This window comes from Bubalus kerabau, chromosome 7, assembly GCF_029407905.1.
Source record: "Bubalus kerabau isolate K-KA32 ecotype Philippines breed swamp buffalo chromosome 7, PCC_UOA_SB_1v2, whole genome shotgun sequence".
Taxonomy (NCBI): Eukaryota; Metazoa; Chordata; class Mammalia; order Artiodactyla; family Bovidae; genus Bubalus; species Bubalus kerabau.
Window position 1 is genome coordinate 75938918 of NC_073630.1, and position 19406 is coordinate 75958323.

Below are 19406 nucleotides of genomic sequence, written 5' to 3' on the forward strand. Positions count from 1 at the left end.
AACATCTGATTTACTAATTATAAAACCCACAAGATAATAACATCTGATATTTCTATAATATAGGGATAGTTATTTTCATTAACTTCACATATATATATATCAGAACTATTTTCCACGAATCTAAAAATGAAGTGGATAATACTTTTATTTAGATACCCTCTATTTTTCAGATAAGACTATACAAACACATCCTTCTTTAAGAAAACTCTGTATTTTAAGAAAAATTACACTGACCTATAAATCAAAGGTAAATATATATATTTCAAAAAAAGTTTTTGATTGTTTTATATATATATGTGTGTGTGTATATATTTATATATATATATATAAATAATATAAATTCCCTTAAGCAGAAACATACACATCATTGAAACTTCTGGAATAACGATGTTAAAGCCTTTATACCACAGGCTGTGGTACAGCAAGATTGGGCTATTTTTTCTACTCTGACAAGTGTAACTGTACTCGACTACCTTGCTTACGGAAAACTTACAGCAAGAGAAGTTTTGTCTACTTGTGCCTTTTATGACTACTACCTCACTTCTAATAAATCTCTATATGGGGAGCTTAATCTAATCTTGCATTACAGAACCTAACTTTTATTTTAATACAGATTGAATAAACAAAGCTATGCTACTTAACATCTGGACAGCAGTTAACATTCTTAGAAAATTTTATCAGACTTATTAGGATGCTACATTCCCCGAAGATATACAATGACTTCTTTATAACAACAAATTTGTATCTTAAAAGCTGTACCTTCCACAAATGGTGTAATTTTTCCCAAAGTTCCTCTTTTCCACTGAGCTTACACTCAGACTTCAAGTCTCTGTAGTTTAAATATATCTTATTTAACTCAGAAACATCAATTTTGCCTTAATATAAAAGAAAAAACCAACTTTTAAATTTCAACTTGAACCCTTCATAACTTCATTAGTCACAATAGACACATTTTTCATTGTTAAGGTTAGAAATCCTATAGAATAGTTTGTCATAGATAATCAATAATAAAGAAAGCAGCCCATGCTATCCAGAATGTAGTAAGTATCAGATAAGAAAGGAGGGGCTAATGGTCATCTCATTTAAAGAGTTAAAGAAATAGTACTATTTACTAAGCAATTACCACATTTTGAAATAAATATTAAAGATGAAATTGGGAAAGTAATAGAATTTGGTGATTAAGAGTACATGTTTTGAAGTCAAACAGTTCTCAATAGAATTTCAACTCTAGCAATGTGATTTTGGGAAAATTACTTAACCTCTTAAGCCTTATTTTTCACATCAGTAAATGGGAATAATACCAATTACTCACAGGATTTTCTGAGATAAAATGAATTACTTTTACAAAGTATTTAACAAAGGGTCTACCACAATATATATTAGTATTACTTATAACGATAAGGATTTAAGTGGTCTTTAAACTAGTTATGAACACAATTACAATCATTTGGCACTGAAACAAAGCAGCTTCAAATTATTTTACCATGAGATGTAAATGGCAGAGAATTAATTAACACAAGCTCATCTGGGATGGCATGACTTGGAAGATGTTTCTGCAGTTCTTCAAAGATGTGATCCTTTACTAAATCATTTTTAGTCACCATGAACAAAATCAATTTTTCCTGGTTATACCATGTAACTGCACAAGACTCCACTTGTTGAAGACCTTCAGCAATCTATGAGAGAGATTATCCAAATCTGCCAATGAGGACATTTAAAAATAAACTTCCTAAATGCCCTGAAATCAACAAATCAAATTCTGGAATTCCCTAGAGATTTAAAAAAAAATATTTCCTACCATCACTATTACCAGCACACAGGGTTCTTAATGTTTTCCAAAAATGATAGCTCCCAGAGCAAAATAAATTTACTTTCACAGTTATAAAAATCCATTTTGTCACTTATTTAAAAAACAAAAACAACTCTCTTCAACCTGAGAGTAAAGTACACAATGAATTATCCATGTCTTCTATTGTAATTCATCATTAATACAAAAGTCTTAAGTCTAAATAATACTGATAGAGAACCCTGGCAAAGCAAATTAGTTATGGCTGCCTCTAATACCTATGTATGTTAATAGATATTTAATATTTGAACAGTTCTACCTGTTGTACAAGTTCTATGTTAAGACGTTTGCCATGACGTTTGATCTGACTGTCCTTTCGTCCCAAGAAAAATATCTCTCCATCTTTTACAGTCACAAAGTCTCCTGTGGCTCTCATTGTGCCAAGTGGTACCGTCACTTCGCCATCGAGAAAACATACTCTATTTCTGCCACCTTCACAAGATATAAACACCAATGTAATAAAAATATTTAGGGAAAATTAAAACCATGAAATCAGAACATTTTCAAAAGCTCTATTACTAAGTTTAAAAGTTTTAATATATATATAAAATTGGGGACTCACTTTTAAATGTTATCTGATAAAATTATATACAATAACAACCTAGTAAAATAAGCAAAGTGATAAAATTTATTTCTAAAAATATATGTGATTAAGAACATTTTAAAAATAATTTTAAAAATTTAAATATTCTAATTAAATAAAATTCAGGCTATAAACAGAAATACAAACAACCAAGTTACAGTTCCCAAATTGCTTTTCTATCTTCCCTTAGAGTATTAGACACAGTTATCTAAAATAATCATGTAACTTATTAAATGTTTCATTGACTGTGATGATGAGATTAAAAATTACCATCACTGAAAAAGAGTACTAGACTTAAGAAAAACTGAGGAAAGAATAAAAACACAGACTTTTTTCCTTGGAAAAAAAAAAATCATTCCCAATCAACAAATGTAGAACAACCTAAAAATACTTGGCCATTGCCTTCTTGAACTGTGAAACCATTAGTATCTCTGACTTCAACTACTGTTCCAAGCAGTGGGAATCCCAGTTGTACAGGCAATTCACATCTATGAAAACACAACAACCCAAACCAAGTTTTAAAATTCTCTCTTGAATAAAATATTCACCAATATATTTAAATCACATTGTACCAAATGAAGAAAAAAGTTTCTGTTATAATTCAAAGACTGCCAAGTGGAAAAGGTTAGATGGAAAAGTTATCTGTTTAGTTACAAAAAGCTTTAGCAGAATCTGTAGTATCAGTTTTCTGAATTCCCAGCATAGAATTCTAGATAAAATAGTGTTTCTAAAATAATGACTCCAGTGCCTATCAAAAACACTATTTGTGTTAAGATACTGGAAAAATACCCTCTCTTTACTCTTCGTAGTAACTGAAACCCGTACTTCAAAGTAGAGTTAAGAATCTTCTCTGGAATCCTGTAGAAAGTCGCCCAACTTGATACCTCTGTGATGCCATAAATATTAAATATTTGTGTTTTATTGCCCACTCCTCTCCAGCTTTTGAGAACAGTTAATGATGGAAATGCTTCACCACCAAGGGCCAATATGCGAAGAGAGGTATTGGTGGATAAAACAGTTGACTTGATGAGCTGAGATCCAAATCTTCTAAGCAATGTTGGCGTTGCCTGTAAATATATCAAAAATAAACTACTTTTCTCCCTTTCACTTCTTTTAAAAAAAAAATGTAGTAATTAGTTCAAAGTTTAACATTGGGAGCTCACATGGAAATTAAGCCTGTGTTAACTAAATGGCAAATTGTATTTGGAAACCTACTGAAGCAGCATTACCTTTTTAATGTTGATATAAATTTGCTTTAGTAAAAAACTTAAGCACAGTATTGTTTCATTATGCAATTTATAGACAAAAAGGTTTAAAGATAAAAACAACAAAATCTATAAAATCAATTTACATTTCCTCTTTCATTATTTCTATGTAGAAAAAGTATATTAAGTGTTTTTAAAATGTGCGTAAGCAGCACAATGAATAAAGACTTTAAAAAAGAACTTTATTAAGATAATACTGACATATAAATTATACATGTTTAAAGTGTACAAATTTTGAGATATATTGTTGGTGAAACCGTCACCACAATCCAGATAAAGAAAATATCCTTCAGCCCTAAAATTACCTATGTACCATTATAATTCTACCCTCCAACTGGACCCCTCCTCCAGCCAACAGCTGATCTATTTTTTGTCACTTATAGTCAGTTGACATTTTTTAGAGTTTTATAAAATGGAATCATACAACAAGTATTATTATAACCTGGCTTCTTTCATTCTGTAGTGAGTGAAAAGGCCTTGTGATTCATGATATACGTATCAATAGTTCATTCTTTTTTGTCTCAGTCTATTCAGGGTGCTATGACAAAATACTATAGATTGGGTAGGATATAAACAACAGAAATGACCCACTGACTTGTCTTATACATGCAGATCTGGACTATGTAAACTACCAATATGTCACTTCAATGTATAACTTTTTGTCTCAAAAATGTATGTAACTGTGCTTTGACTTCTAACAGGCAGAACAGTCCTCAGATCTTTCTGAAAAACTGTCTCCTGGGCTATAATTCTCAAGCTAGCTCAAATAAAATTCTCTATTTCTTAGACTGACTAATTTTTCATCAACACATTTTATATTTCCTGAGACTTGTTTCATGGCCTAGCATACACTCTATCCTAGGAAATGTTTAATTTACTTGAAAAGAATGTGTACTCCGAATTTGGTGGATAGTGCTCTGCACATGGAATTTGGCTGAGAAGGTTCAAGTCTTCTTTATTGTATGTGCACTGATTTCTGTCTAGTTTTTCATTTAATTACTGAAAGTAGGGTATTAAAATTTCAAACCATTGAGTCAATTTGTTTTTCCTTTTAGTTCTGTCCATTTTTGCTTCATGTATTTGGAACCTCTAATTTTAGGCAAATATCATCTTGTTTATATAACAATGTACTTCTTGATGTACTGACCATTTTTTATTGTTATGAAATGTTTTGTTGTGGATTTCTTGTTTGCTTATTTGTTTGTAACTTGCCAGGCTGAATGTGAGTTCTGTCTCCCTTGTGATATGTGGCCACTAATGTTGCTGCTTAGTTGACTTTTAAAATACATATTCAGGAATTCCCTGGAGGCTCTGTGGTTAGGACTCGGTGCTTTCACTGCTGTGGCCCAGATTCAATCCCTGGGGGGGAAACTAAGATTCCACAAACTGTGTAGTACAGCCAAAACATAAATAATAAAATACATATTCTTATTTTCAAGTCTTACTCCCTTAGGGTCACCTTGTGTCTATATAGCTCAGAAATCAACCAATGATTGGACAGATTGTCCATACAGATGAATCTGGGAATGGACTGCTGTTGGTACTCAGTCACCAAGTTGTGTCCGACTCTTTGTGAACTGCGGAAAGCCAGGCTTCCCTGTCCCTCACCATCTCCTGGAGTTTTCCCAAGTTCAAGTCCATTGAGTAGGTGATGCCATCCAACCATCTCATCCTCTGTCGTCCCCTTCTCCTCTTGCCCTCAATCTGTCCCAGCATCAGGGTCTTTTCCAATGAGTCGGCTCTTCACATCAGGTGGCCAAAGTATTGGAGCTTCCAGCTTCAGCATCGGTCCTTTCAATGAGTATTCAGAGTTGATTTCCATTAGGATTGACTGGTTGGATCTCCTTGCTGTCCAAAAGACTCTCAAAGAGTCTTCTCCAGTATCACAGTTCAAAAGCATCAATTCTTGGGCGCAGTGCCTTCTTTATTCAAAATTAAGTCATTTTCAAGTCTAATCCAACTTGTATTTTCCATGGGCCTTTTTGTATCTCTTATGCATGCAAAAAGCCTCAGTATTAGCCAGCAATGTGTTTGCCCTCCTCACTACTGAAACTTCAGGCCACAGACTCCCAGTTTAAAAACTCAGCAGTTTTTAAAAACATAACCACTTTTCAGATAGTTGTATGTCTATAGTTGATTTCCAAGTGTGGAAATGGCTGTTTTTGTCAATTTTCTCCAGCTTTATAGTTGTTTTTTGGGGGAGACGATTTGCCAGTCTCCTTATTTGGCCATAGTCGCAGGTTCCATGTAAGTATTTTTAAATGGCTTCTTTCAATAAAAGCTAAAAGGACAACCTGAGTTTTAATTCAGGGAGGTTATTTAAGGTTATGGCATGTCAAAATATTTAAGTAGTAGGTTGACCCTACATCCCAGCATGTACTTATTGTTAAGTCAAGTTCTTAACTGTCCCACCAAGAGTCTTATCATAAGGAAAATCTCCTGTCAAAATGATGGCTGAGGGCTTCCCTGGTGGCTCAGTGCTAAAGAATCTGCCTGCCAATGCAGGAGACCTGGGTTTGATCCATGACCCAGGAATATCCTACATGCTGCAAGGCAACCAAGTCCATGTGCCACAACTCTTGGGCCTGTGCTCTGCAGCCTGGGAGTCGCAACTGCTGAGCCCGTGTGCTACAACTACTGAAGCCCACATAACCTACAGCCCATGCTCCGCAACAAAAGAAGCCACTGCAATGAGAAGCCCACGCGCTGCAACTAGAGTAGCCCCCACTTGCCACAACTAGAGAAAGGTCTGGCAACGGTTAAGACTCAGAACAGCCAAAAATAAATAAAATCATTAAAAAAAAAAATGATGGCCAATGGTTCTGTTCTCCATTTTCAATAAGGTGAATCTGAAATATTCTGGCCTAATTTCTAGTGTTAAGTATAATGTCAACTTTGAATTCTATACATGAACACACAACTATCAATATTTAGCAAGGTAAAGGACAGTAACACTTTTCAGATACTCATATAAACGGAAATTATGAATTTAGTGGCACAATACAACTCAATATCCTTTGCAACCAATCGTCATAGGCATAAGAAAACAGGACTTAGCAAATGACAAGGGAAAAAAAGCAATTAGAAAATGTTACAGTTTCTTCTAAATTGTCTAAGTAGAAATTCATGTAAAAATGCAAAACACTTATATTGACAATTTGGTAGCTAGAAAGCTAAGATTCTGCTCTAAAACGTTTAACTTTTAAAAGGCATTAAATTTAAATAATGTAACATTTTTACCCAGAGTATGCAAAAAATGCCCAAATATACTTTAGGTTTGTGAGAAACCAAATATTGAGCCTTTCTTGACAAGAGAAAACTCCTTACTCCTGAAATAAAGAGGTTCTTAATTTCCTCAAACAGTCCATCTCACTTTAGGGCCTTTCTCCCCCACAATAATTCAAGATATTCTATTTTTTCAAAATTTTAAAACTTTAATAGCATATATTCTCTTTGAAAGCTTTTAAGACCCTTGCTTAGTATCCACTTAGATTTGGACAAGGTTATTAGCAAATAAAATCTGTACAAGGAGGCCTTACAAACTCAAATGTGATCTGCTAATAATACTTCAAGTATATACCGTGAGTTATATCAAATCACGATGAAGTTATACCTGAAAACTGCTGTATTTTGGGAACCGAGTTAGTAAGTATGTATCCATTTCTCAGAAGGATCTATGATCCCAAAAGGGTTAAAAACCAATGCTAAAGTAAATTTATCTGAGACTGTGCTAAAACATTAAGCAAGGGCATCAGATTTAAAGAGGTGGGCTGCCGTCTATGGGGTCGCACAGAGTCGGACACGACTGAGGCGACTTACAGCAGCAGCGGCGGCAGGAACACACTGATGACATACAGGGAAATGTCCTTTTCTAAGTAACTGTCACTCAAATCTATGAAGGAACTTACATGTTTTATACTCCTTGAATTTTATAGGAAAATAAAAGCTATATTAAAATCTTGCCCAGGTTCACAGAATAATTCACCAACAGATGAGAAAATTTATATCACTGATACCCAGCAAGCCACATTGCTATAATGATTTCATTTATGTATCTATATCTATACTTATATATGTGTATGATTTTTTTTAATAGGATGAAAAACACATTGCCCAAAAAGGAAAGTCAGCATCAAATTTTGTCTCTGGGGAAGAAATTTAATGTCCTCTCAAGTCTCATTTTTAGAATTTTTTATCATGATCTGCATATAATTCTATTAATTAACCACTTACAATGAAATATCTTAAGGCTAGTGTACCAGTCACATACTTTCAGATATATTTTTAAAATCTTTTAAAATGACAAATTTTAAAAATATTTGTTTTTTTAGATTAATATAAATATACTGAGGTAAAAATCAGAAAATCTATATTTCTAAGTCAATTATAATTTAACTTACTTAAAACCAATTTTTAGTGGGATACAAAATAAATTCAAAACTTTAAGAAAGGAGAGGCATATCTCGACAGGTCTGAGTAAAAGTCGAGTTCCTTTAGTTATTATAATATGTACAAATTGCATAGTAAGAGAATTTTCTACTAAATAAACAGAATTGATTTTTTTTTCATTCTCAAACAAAAAGTGACATCATCAGGTGACAGCCCTTGATAATCTAACTAGATTACCATGAATTCACTGTAAAGAGCTATAGAAATACAAAATATATTCTAACACACTTACAATATTGAACAATGATAGACAAAACATTTTATTTGCTCATAAAATGTACCTGTAAAATAGTCACTCTGTGATGGGAAAACAGAACAGCAGCTAATTTTGATGGGACCATTTTGACAGAAGTTGGCACAATAAGCAAAGAGGCACCACTTGACAAAGCAACAAATATTTCCACCACAGAAGGATCAAAGGTCAGAGGTGAAGCCAGAAACAAAACATCCTCATGAGTGATTTCAAAAAGCACCCTAAGGCAGGAGAGAATGTAATTATGAGAAATGCCTAACGTTTAGTAAACATATATCCTAAAAAAGTATTTATGATCATTAAGTTTCCAGATATTAGCCTGATTTATTTTTCTCTCTTAAACAAAATGGTGCTATTAATTCTAGAACTCTTCTTTATAAATGTAAGGGTTAAAAGCCATTTTAAGCAATATCTACTCTTTACTATGACATATTTTATGCACTTAGGCACTACTTGGAGGGATTTTGTAGATATAATTAAGGTTCCTAATCATCTGACTTTAATCAAAAGGGAGGTTATCCTGGATTGGCTGGCTTTTCTCAGTTGGAAGGCTTTTAAGAGAGTGTTTAGGGGACTCCCCCAGAAGTCCAGTAGTTAAGACTTTGTGCTCCCAATGCAGAGGGCATGAGTTCAATCCCTGGTCAGGGAACTAAGATCCTGCATGCCACACGGCACTGCCAAAAAAAAGAGAGAGAGAGAGCGTGTTTAGGCTTTCTCTGAAAAAGAGACTCCACAGAGCAGCTGGGTCAGCAATTATTCTCCCTTTCCCCCGGATTCTCTTTCCTGACTTGCCTGTGGACAAGCATAGGTCTATTGGGTTCAGTCTATTCACAATCACCCTTTCTAATTGTCTACCCAATGGACTTCAGTCTTGATACCCAGCCTCTACAAGTATAAGTAAACTCCTTGTAAGAGATCCCTGATAAATCCTCCTGGTTCTGCTTTTCTGGTAGAATCTTGACTTACTCTATACTACATCTTCAGTGATGATCAATAGAGACCTGACTCCCTTTTCTCATTATTTGGCATTTTTTCTCAGTATCTCAACAAAGAGCAGAACAAAATATATGTGGTAAGGATATTACTGAGCATGGATGGTCAGTGATGAGATGAAGACACTGCTTGAATTTAAAGACAAAAAACTGGCAATTCTCTGGCAGTCCAGAGGTTAGGACTCGGTGCTTTCACTGCTGTGGTTGGGTTCAATCCTTGGATGGCGAACTAAGATCCTGTAAGTCACTTGGCACAGCCAAGAAAAAAAAATTAGCAACAAAAAACTCACTCTATCTAGAATTAGGAATTACCTTAACTTCAAAATATCTTAAAATATGGTATTTGTGGGGACCCACTTGGAACCCCAGAGTTGGTATAAAAATTATTTCAAGCTGAAGACATTTTGGCTTCAACAGATGCAGAAAATAGCCTTCTTGGAACTTTCCTTATCTGACTGACAGCAGAAACCTCTGGGGAATGAGACTGCTATAAATTCCATCTTCAGGGTGACTTTTACTCCCAGAAAGTGCACCAAGAATAAACCTACCATAAACCCCCTGTACCCTCTACAGGGGACTTTTATGGCCCCGAAGATGATGAAAACTATTCTCGTGTGCACAGGTCAACATTACCACAGTTTATCTCCTTTTGTCTTTCCTAAAGAAACCTATTTGTATTTCCCATAGAAGCCTTTTCTGCCCCTCCCTTTCCCCTACTGTTATGTAGATAAGCTCCAATTTTAACCATTTCTAAGGAAGATGTATATCCACCCAGTACTTTAAATATCATCTCTTCCTATCTCATAGTATCTAACTCCTTTACCATATTTCTTCTACTTGATTATCCAAACCAATCCTCTCCACCAATTCTTTATGTCCAGCCTACAACTCTCCCATCTAAAAGCTAAGGAAAAAAACTACACCTTCCCATAATTCTTTCATTTCTATTAAAACTAGTTTCTAGAAAATAACACCTTATTTTTGCTGTTTCCATATCTTTATCCCTCATTTTCTTATCTCTAGCCTGTACAGTCTTCAGCTCTGGGCATTAGAAGCAAAAACTCATTAAAGACCAGAACTGTCAATTACGGCGGACACCTCTGCAGCATTTAACCATTCCTTCCTTTTAGATCTGTGCACAGAATATGGCAGCCGCTAGATACCAGTGCCTACTGAGCACTAATAATGTAGCTGCTCCATACAGAGGTGTGTAAAGTGTAAAATACACTCTGGAACTTGAAAATAACTAGTGTACAAAAAAGAATGTAAAATATCTCACTAATAATTTTTATACTGATTACATATTAAAATGATAATATTTGGGGTATACTGAATAATATTGTTAAAATTAATTTCACTTTTTACTTTTTAAACTTTTTAATTACATAAAATTCACAATGACATAAAATTACATATGTGTCTCATGAGGTTTCTAGTTCTACTTCTGTTTCCTCCTTCGATTTCCTAAACTACTTCTCTCTGTCTGGTTCCCTTCCCCCTCTATTTACAGAGATTACTTATCTCCCAGCCCTAACAGTAAAACCAACTCCACAATGCTACAGGAGTAAACTTAATGAAATGCAAACTTTTTAATGGTTCCTTATTACTTTTGGAGTAAGTTCAAACTTCTCCAACAGAGGACATCAGGCTCCTGCCCCTCAGGTCATAAGTCTCCTGCTCTTCAGCTCAGACCCAATGCACTCTAGCAAGCCAAACTCCTTTCTCCCATACCTCTGCCAGTACCTCTGCTAGGAATGTTTCCTTTCTTCTTATTAATAATTAAGAAGCAAATTTTCCAAACATATCATTTGCTATTTGGCTCCAGGTCTGGATCAAACGGGTAAAGCCCTACTCTGCAGAGAACTGAGGTTTAGATATAGCTGAAACAAGAGACCCAGGTTACTTAGGACTGTCAATAGGAGCAAGAGTTATAAAGAACAGACGGTTCAAAACTCATTTTTTCCTTTAAATTTCAAGTTCTGAAGAAGGATTCTAAGAACAGAACTTACCGAAAATGCTGGATGTTTGGCACTATACATGCATGAGGGACTCTGACAATCTTAGGTATCCCTGTAGTGCCTGACGTGTGGAGAACATAGGCCAAGCAGTGCTTTTGCCTCACATCCATGTGCTCTTCTGACTTTTCTTCACTGCTGCTCTCAGAATGCATATTCTTTGTCATCTTTCCTTTTTCATATTTCTCTTTTCTATCATTTAGCACCAGGCTCACCTCGACATTTTTCCAGTGAAGTCTGAAGAGTACTAGGTCATTATGTTCTACTGTAAGCATATCATAGTTCAATAATGCTTCATAGGAAGACTTGAATTTCTGTATTAAGTGGGGAACAAAGTTTATTATTATATAGTTTAATATTATATAGAATATTAAGTTTAATATTCTACAGAATACTGAGTATTCATTTACTGATTTAGCATGACCTTTTTTTTTTTTTTTTTTTTTTAAGTATAACTGACCTTTGAACATGGGTTTGAACTGCACTGGTCCACTTATATGTGGGTTTTTCCCAGTAAATACGTATTACTCCATCTGAGTTAGATGAATCTAGGGATGTGGAACTACAACTGTAAAGTTATAGGTAGATTTTCCACTGAATGGGATTCGGCACCCCTAATCCCCAATTTGTTCAAGGGTTAACTGCACTTGCACTTTATCCAGGTATAAAAAGAAAAATAGAAATCTCCAAGAGTAAAGTGCTATCCTTATTTTAAAACTCACCTTTAACATAGAGACACAAAAGCACACATCTGCAGTGCAATGTGATGTGGTAAAGAAATATGCTTCAAATGTGAATGAAAACAGAGAAGGCTGACCTTAACTTGCCTGGAAGGTCAGAGATTGATTCTTCATATGTAATGTCTGTGTTATAAACAGCTATTCTCCAAATAAAGAAAAGGGGTATTTAGAAAATCAATAAACAGTGCCTGACCTGACAATGTTGATGTTAGAACAGTAAGCATTCCAATAAGCTGCAAAATTGGGGGAGAGAGAGATGAGTAGTGCTGTTGACCAGAGATGAGTTGCTAATCCTTAATAATAACTATATCCTCAAAACCAAGGAGTTTAGATCGTAATCTGTGATAGGATCCAACTGAAAGTGGCAATAGCATAGACTAGACTTTGCTTGTCAAGAAGAGAATGATATGCAATTCTATAAGTGAGTGCCTTTAATGAACTTCCATAACAATTCAGATATGCTTACTCCTTGGAAGGAAAGTTATGACCAACCTAGACAGTATATTGAAAAGCAGAGACATTACTTTGCCAACAAAGGTCCGTCTAGTCAAGGTTATGGTTTTTCTAGTAGTCATGTACGGATGTGAGTTGGACCGTAAAGAAAGGTGAGCACCGAAGAACTGATTTTTGAACTATGATGTTGGAGAAGACTCTTGAGAGTCCCTTGGACTGCAAGGAGATCCAACCAATCCATCCTAAAGGAGATCAGTCCTGGGTGTTCATTGGAAGGACTGATGCTAAAGCTGAAACTCCAATACTTTGGCTACCTGATGCGAAGAGCTGACTCATTTGAAAAGACACTGATGCTGGGAAAGATTGAGGGCAGGAGGAGAAGGGGACGACAGAGGATGAGATGGTTGGATGGCATCACTGACTTAATGGACATGAGTTTGGGTGAACTCCGGGAGTTGGTGATGGACAGGGAGGCCTGGCGTGCTGCAGTTCATGGGGTCACAAAGAGTCGGACACGACTGAGCGACTGAACTGAATATCTGCCTGAAGAGTCTGTTGCAGCAGAAATGAATGGAAAGGGCCTATGAACAAAGAATCAATAGAGTTTGGTGACTTTCTGGACAGGGAGTGAGCCTAAGATTGCTGAATTTCTGGCTCAGTTATCTGGTAGATGGAAACAGATTAAAACAGAAGTTTCCTTTGAGTATATCTTTTTAGGTTGATAAATAGCAGCTTAATGAAGTATAACATGTTTTCACAATAAAGAAATTAATATAAATGAGAGGAAAAGGTCACAACTCAGGAGCCAGCAGTGTTTTCCGTTTGTACTTGTTTTGTGTTTATTAGGTAGAGTGTAGTATGTTCTATAATGTAAAAAAAAAAAATTAAGGCCCACATATTCTTAAGACCAAGCTCAAACACTGTTCTCCATTAAAACTGTCCTATCTCTACTAGGTTATGTATACTTCGCTTAGGGTGATATCATATTATGTAGACCTTGCAAGTACTAATCTTTTCTCTGCAACTATAAAAGCAACTGCCAGGCAAGAATCCTGTCTTAGGTTACTTTCAGATACTAATAATATCCTCCCAAACACCCTGTTCTAGTGCAGGCTTTCTCAATCTCAACATTACTGACATTTTGGACCAGACAAACCTTTGTTGGGGTTGTACACTGTCGGACTTTGAGCAGAATCCCTGACCTCTACCCATCAGAAGCCAGTACCATCCCCTTTCCATCATGATGATAAAAAATATCTCGACCTGTCAGAATGTTTCCTGGCATGTAAAATCATGGCCAGCTGAGAACCACCACTCTAGGAGATCCTGGACATACAGTAGATGCTCAATAAATACTTCTGATTGCTCTTGTGTTAACTGACGGAAGAACACTTACACCACCATGAAAATTATGGAAAAGGAAGCAAGGTACTTTTTACAGGGTTTGTTATGTATCCAACTCCTTCCTACATGCAGTTATAAAGACTAGCTTGATATTGACAATTAATTCTTCCACCCAACCACCCCATCTACAAACCTTTCATCAAAGCTGTTTAAAAAACTGAACCTCACACTCTCATTTTAGTTTTGCTTGTGTGTGCGTGCGTGCTCAGTTGCTTCTGTCATGTCCGATTCTTTGAGACCCTATGGACTGTAGCTCCTCTGTCCATGGAATTCTCCAGGCAAGAATACAGGAGAGGGTAGCCATTTCCTTCTCCAGAGGAATCTTCCAGACCCAGGGATTGAACCTGGGTCTCCTGCACTGCAGGTACATTCTTTGCCGCTGAGCTACCAGGGAAACCCTTAGTTTTGCTTATCAACAAATAACCAATTTGAGGAACAGAAAACTGTGGTCAGATAACCATACATGTATATTCAGAAAATATTTATTTACCAAATTAATACTCACTGTCTTTTTCTGGAGGCCCTACTCTAATACCTATTATTCTATAGGAAGCCCCCCATATACCTGAAGCTCTTGAATTGTCTTACTGATGTACATTACAGATACAAATGCATATATACACAAATAGGTGAAAGGCATTTAAGTTACTCTCAAATATAAAATGATTCATATAGGGAATGGTAGTAATAGGCTAAAATGAATATATTTTCTATAATTTTTTCCATGGTAAGGCAATATTTTATAAACAAAAAATGAAGAAATAATAATGAAACATGGGCTGCCCCTTGCTTAACATATAATACCAATTTTGCACCTAGGCAGTGTTTCTTGACTAGAAGTGACTCTGGCTGGCAGTCACTTAAAAATTTTAAAAATAATATATTTAGTTTCCCAGAAAGATCTGACCTAAGTGCCAATCTCTTTCTCAAAATCTAAGCTCAGATACAGTTCTTTAATGTTGCTGACTACTGTAAGTTGGCATAAAGATACAAAGATAAACATATCAAGTATTGGGACTTCCCTGGCAGTACAGTGGTAAGACTCCATGCTTCCAGTGCAGGAGGTATGGGTTTAATTTCTGGTCAGGGAACTAAGATCCCACAGGCTACATGGCCAAAAAAAAAAAATCAAGTATTATAAAAGTTTCCTTTGGAAACTTTGGAAAGAGAAAGTAAATTCAAGGCAATTCACAATTCATTATTATAAGGGCAGAAGATATGTTCATGTCATTGAGGTTCTCAATGGAGCATGGATGGTGGAGGGTACCTCCAAGGGACATTTGGCAAAGTCCAAAGACAATTTTGGTTGTTACAATTGAGGGGTGCTACTGACACCTGTTAGGTGAGGCCATGGGGTTACTAAACATCTTATAATGTAAAGGACACTCCTCATAACAAACAATTATCCAACCCAAAATGTCAACAGTGCTGAGACTGAGAAACTTTGCTGAATTAGTGAATTTAGAAATCAAGATGGGGATGGGACTCCCTTCAGCTGAAAAGTAAATAAAACACATTAAAAAAAAAAACAAACTTAAATAGCCACACTTACACTTATATGCACTTTTTCAACAAGGATATACTTCAGATTACATTTTTTCATAAAATGAATTGATAATGCTGGTGGTGAATCTGGATCAACAGGTACATAAGCAGCAGGGACTTGGAGAATTCTAAAGAAACAAAGGACAGAGTCAGCACAGGATATCTGTTGAAAATAATCTTACTTTAAGATATCAAATTTTCAGTTCTAAAAAATCTTACCCTAAAATCCAAGAGGGTAAGTTTATTGTAGGATGGCAGTAGAGACCAATTTCCCGAATTCCTTGAAACTCACAGTGTAACAGCAGAAAATTCGATAATGCTGAAGCAGCATTAATCACAGTCTTGTAGGTATAGTAAACTGGAGGCTGGTTGTTACATTCATCAAAACATACAGCTATTTTATCTGAATACAGGGAGGCAGCCTGATGCACCAATTCCTGAAGAGTCATTTCACTGACGCTTATCTGAACATCACTGGTAGCAAAGAACTCGACCTATATCAAGAAATGTTAGGGGAACAAGGAGTTTCATCGAGTTTGTTGCCGGGTGGGGGGGGGGGATGTTTGGAGAAGAAATTCTATATAATCACTCCTCATAAAAATGACTATATCAAAGACACAATTAAAGAATCACTGAACTATGAACTGTGTATGGTAACTTTGCTGAGAACAACAGGGTTGAAATTTTGATACAGTCAACCTAATTCCCTGTCAGAACTGGAAGCAAATATGAGAGGGCAATTGTATATACACAGATGAGGATGAAACAAGTAGAAATGCAGAATTCTCTCAAAACAGACCACACAGTAGAAAAGAAATAATAAGTAAATTATTATCCAGTAAAAACTAAATTCAAAGTACCATATGCTTAGTTTTTTCATTTTTCTTGTTACAGGTTGATTAAAATAATTAAAATCCTGTACGGAAACTTTGAAAAAGCTAATTCAAGTGAAGTCTGCTTTTAGGAACTGAACGAAGGTGAAAATAAAATCAATCTCTGATAGAAAAAAGAGAAAAAAACCCTTACATTTATCTAATTTTAGTCCTCTCTATATAAACTGTGATTATTATTATTAATATATAATACTTTTCAAAGGTCACAGCAAGTCACTTTTATAACTGTTAAGAACTAAGCTCTTCATACTCTAGTTTGAAATATATATATTTATAACATATATATTATACACACACACACACACACACACATATTGCAGGATCTTAGTTTCCCAACCAAGGATCCAACCCAGGGCCCCAGAAGTGAAAGCACAGAACCCCAACTACTGGGCAGCCAGGGAATAGCCTCTAATTTGATTTTTAAATTGCCAATAAATTCATTTAAATTTAGACTCTATAATATTACAACTCAATAAAGTATTATATCAATACAATGTTCTTTGAGCTTCTCAATGCAGGTCACATAAAAAGAAAATGTGAAGCTGTATTTCATCAAAAAAAAGTTAGGCATGATTGAACAATAACAAAAACCTCACAACTGTCTTATTTGAACTTATTTTCCTACTGATTCATCCACATCATTTAATTAATATCAGTTAGAGAAAATAAAACATTACTAAAGACAGCAAGGGACTTCCTTTGTGGCTCAGCTAGTAAAGAATCTGCCCGCAATGCGGAAGACCTGGGTTCGATCCCTGGGTTGAGAAGATCCCCTGGAGAAGGGAAGAGCTACCCACTCCACTATTCTGGCCTAGAGAATTCCAGAGTCAGACAGGACTGCACAACTTTTACTTCACTTCTAAGAGAGCAAAATGATAACTGCTGAAACCCATAGGTTTGGAAATACTCTGATTTCTAAACACAAACTTTTAAATATAAAATATTTGCAATATTTTTAATAAGCTTTTCTAAAAATACTTGCTCTTTCTGTGATGCACAAGATAAAATGAATTCTTTTTAAAAGCCATTTTTTGACAAATTACAACATTTACTATACATATCTATACAATTAATACATTTTTTAAACTTTCAATTGCCAGTTTTCTCTTTAAGAGAATTAAGGCCAAATCTATTCTTGTTGTCTAAGGTTTTCGTTTTCATTAACTGAATCATAAATACATTTGTTTCAATAGAGGATGCTAAATGGATGTCCAAACATTTCTGGGACCACAGAAGAAGGGGGAAAAAAAATTGGAAAATCTGGTAAACAGATTATGTATGTAACGGGATCATTAAGTTTTAAGATACTTGCAACTTTATGTCAATAGAGGCTGCTATTGAGTCATGAGAGGTCTTAGGGACTCTTGTAGGTTACTGGTTATTTTAAATACTGATAAATAACCTAAAAACTTTATTTTCCCATATCCACCGGCTTCTTAACGTTCATGAAGCGACTACGATGAATAATAATGCACTTTTTACCTTTCAACACGTTTTTCCAATTGCTTTTCGAAATCATGCTATTAAGAAAAGCTACCTTACATTTGAAATAAGGTGCAGAGTCTAATGCAGGGTGAGTGGAGAGAGCACAATGGTCAAGTTTAATCTTTGCACCACTCCATCCCGCCAGACACCACTAATTCAAATCCGAGGCCAACGCTAGCCCGGAAGCTAAGCAAACCTGTGTGCAGCCAGACCCAGATGTCGCCGTACTTCTCCTCCCTCACACATGTCCCTACTGGATACCGCCTCCTGTCGAGACCCACTCAGAAGGCCCAGAGGTGAGAGGGTAGCGGGGAGGTCTGAGCCCATCCGGACCTTCTCCCGCCAGCCCAACCCAAGGCGTCACACACAGCGAATAAATCAGTAACTCCCAAGGTTTAAATCTGGCCTAGCCTTCCGAGATGTGAATGGCCCGGGTTCACCCGTAATCTTCCGCGTCGCCTTGCTGACGTCACACGAGCGACCCGGCGCAGAGAGCGTCACTCTGCCCCGCCCCGCCTCTTCCCCGAGCTCCGGAGGCCTCTGCCAAAAAGAGATGGCATTTTGCTGCTTGTTCTCATTTCAAATCTCCACTCCAGTCACGTTGGATTTTGGACATAGTTTGCGAGGACTTTGGAGTTGAAACCCTTGGAGTCGTACCCTTTCATACTTGCCAAGAAACTCTGAGCGAGAAACTTTAATTCGAAGCAACTGGCTCCTTGTTCGCGATGTGGCTGGCTAGAAAGAGATCGCTTGGAGTTGATGCTAAGAGCGATGAAATCACTGTGAAATACACGAGTGACTGGACTTCATCCACTGAACTTTTTTAAAAAAATAATAACTTGTCCTATCCTGCGGGGGACTATGCAGCAATGAAGCCTGCAAACGGATTCCTTGTCATAAGGCTGACATTTTAATCGGAAGAAGTGCATTTAAATGAAAACTAAGAACATTTCTGCTTTCAGTAAGAGTTATATAGAAAACAGGTCTCAGGCAAGAAAGTTACTTAAGCTACTTATGCTCCTGAATAGCAGTCTTTTTTTAGAGGAGTTGGAGGCATGTAAGTTAATTATTAAAAATGTCAGCAACAATAATGGTGATTAAAAAAAAAAAAAGATACTGTGCTGGTAGCAGAGAGGAAATAGAAACCGAGTTCCCCTAAAACCAACTTCCCTCACTGACATAACTGACATAACCTCCCTCCATAACTGTATTCCCTATCTTGTCTCCTCTGACATCAATCTTGGGCTGCTGCTGCTGCTAAGTCGCTTCAGTCGTGCGACTCTGTGCGACCCCAGAGACGGCAGCCCACCAGGCTCCCCCGTCCCTGGGATTCTGCAGGCAAGAACACTGGAGTGGGTTGCCATTTCCTTCTCCAATGCATGAAAGTGAAAGTGAAGTCGCTCAGTCGTGTCCGACTCTCAGCGACCCCATGGACTGCAGCCTACCAGGCTCCTCCATCCACGGCATTCTCCAGGCAAGAGTA

General features: G+C 36.3%; 1 protein-coding gene across 8 annotated transcripts in view; it reads right to left on the reverse strand.

The window, feature by feature from the left end:
* Window positions 1–19406, reverse strand: part of AASDH (aminoadipate-semialdehyde dehydrogenase) — a 28848-nt gene extending 9442 nt beyond the window's left edge. Inside the window, exons 1-10 of one of the 8 annotated variants that reach the window (XM_055588642.1) lie at window positions 18120–19375; window positions 15765–16039; window positions 15553–15673; window positions 11398–11717; window positions 8425–8617; window positions 3219–3496; window positions 2811–2917; window positions 2106–2278; window positions 1484–1676; window positions 760–875 (exon numbers count right to left, since the gene is read on the reverse strand). In XM_055588642.1, the coding sequence (XP_055444617.1) occupies window positions 760–875; window positions 1484–1676; window positions 2106–2278; window positions 2811–2917; window positions 3219–3496; window positions 8425–8617; window positions 11398–11717; window positions 15553–15673; window positions 15765–15994 (1731 nt within the window). In that variant the 5' untranslated portion in view covers window positions 15995–16039; window positions 18120–19375. Of the gene's footprint in view, window positions 1–759; window positions 876–1483; window positions 1677–2105; window positions 2279–2810; window positions 2918–3218; window positions 3497–8424; window positions 8618–11397; window positions 11718–15552; window positions 15674–15764; window positions 16040–17920 lie in introns of all 8 variants that reach the window. The other 7 variants (XM_055588641.1, XM_055588643.1, XM_055588645.1 and 4 more) reach the window with 7 other exon arrangements.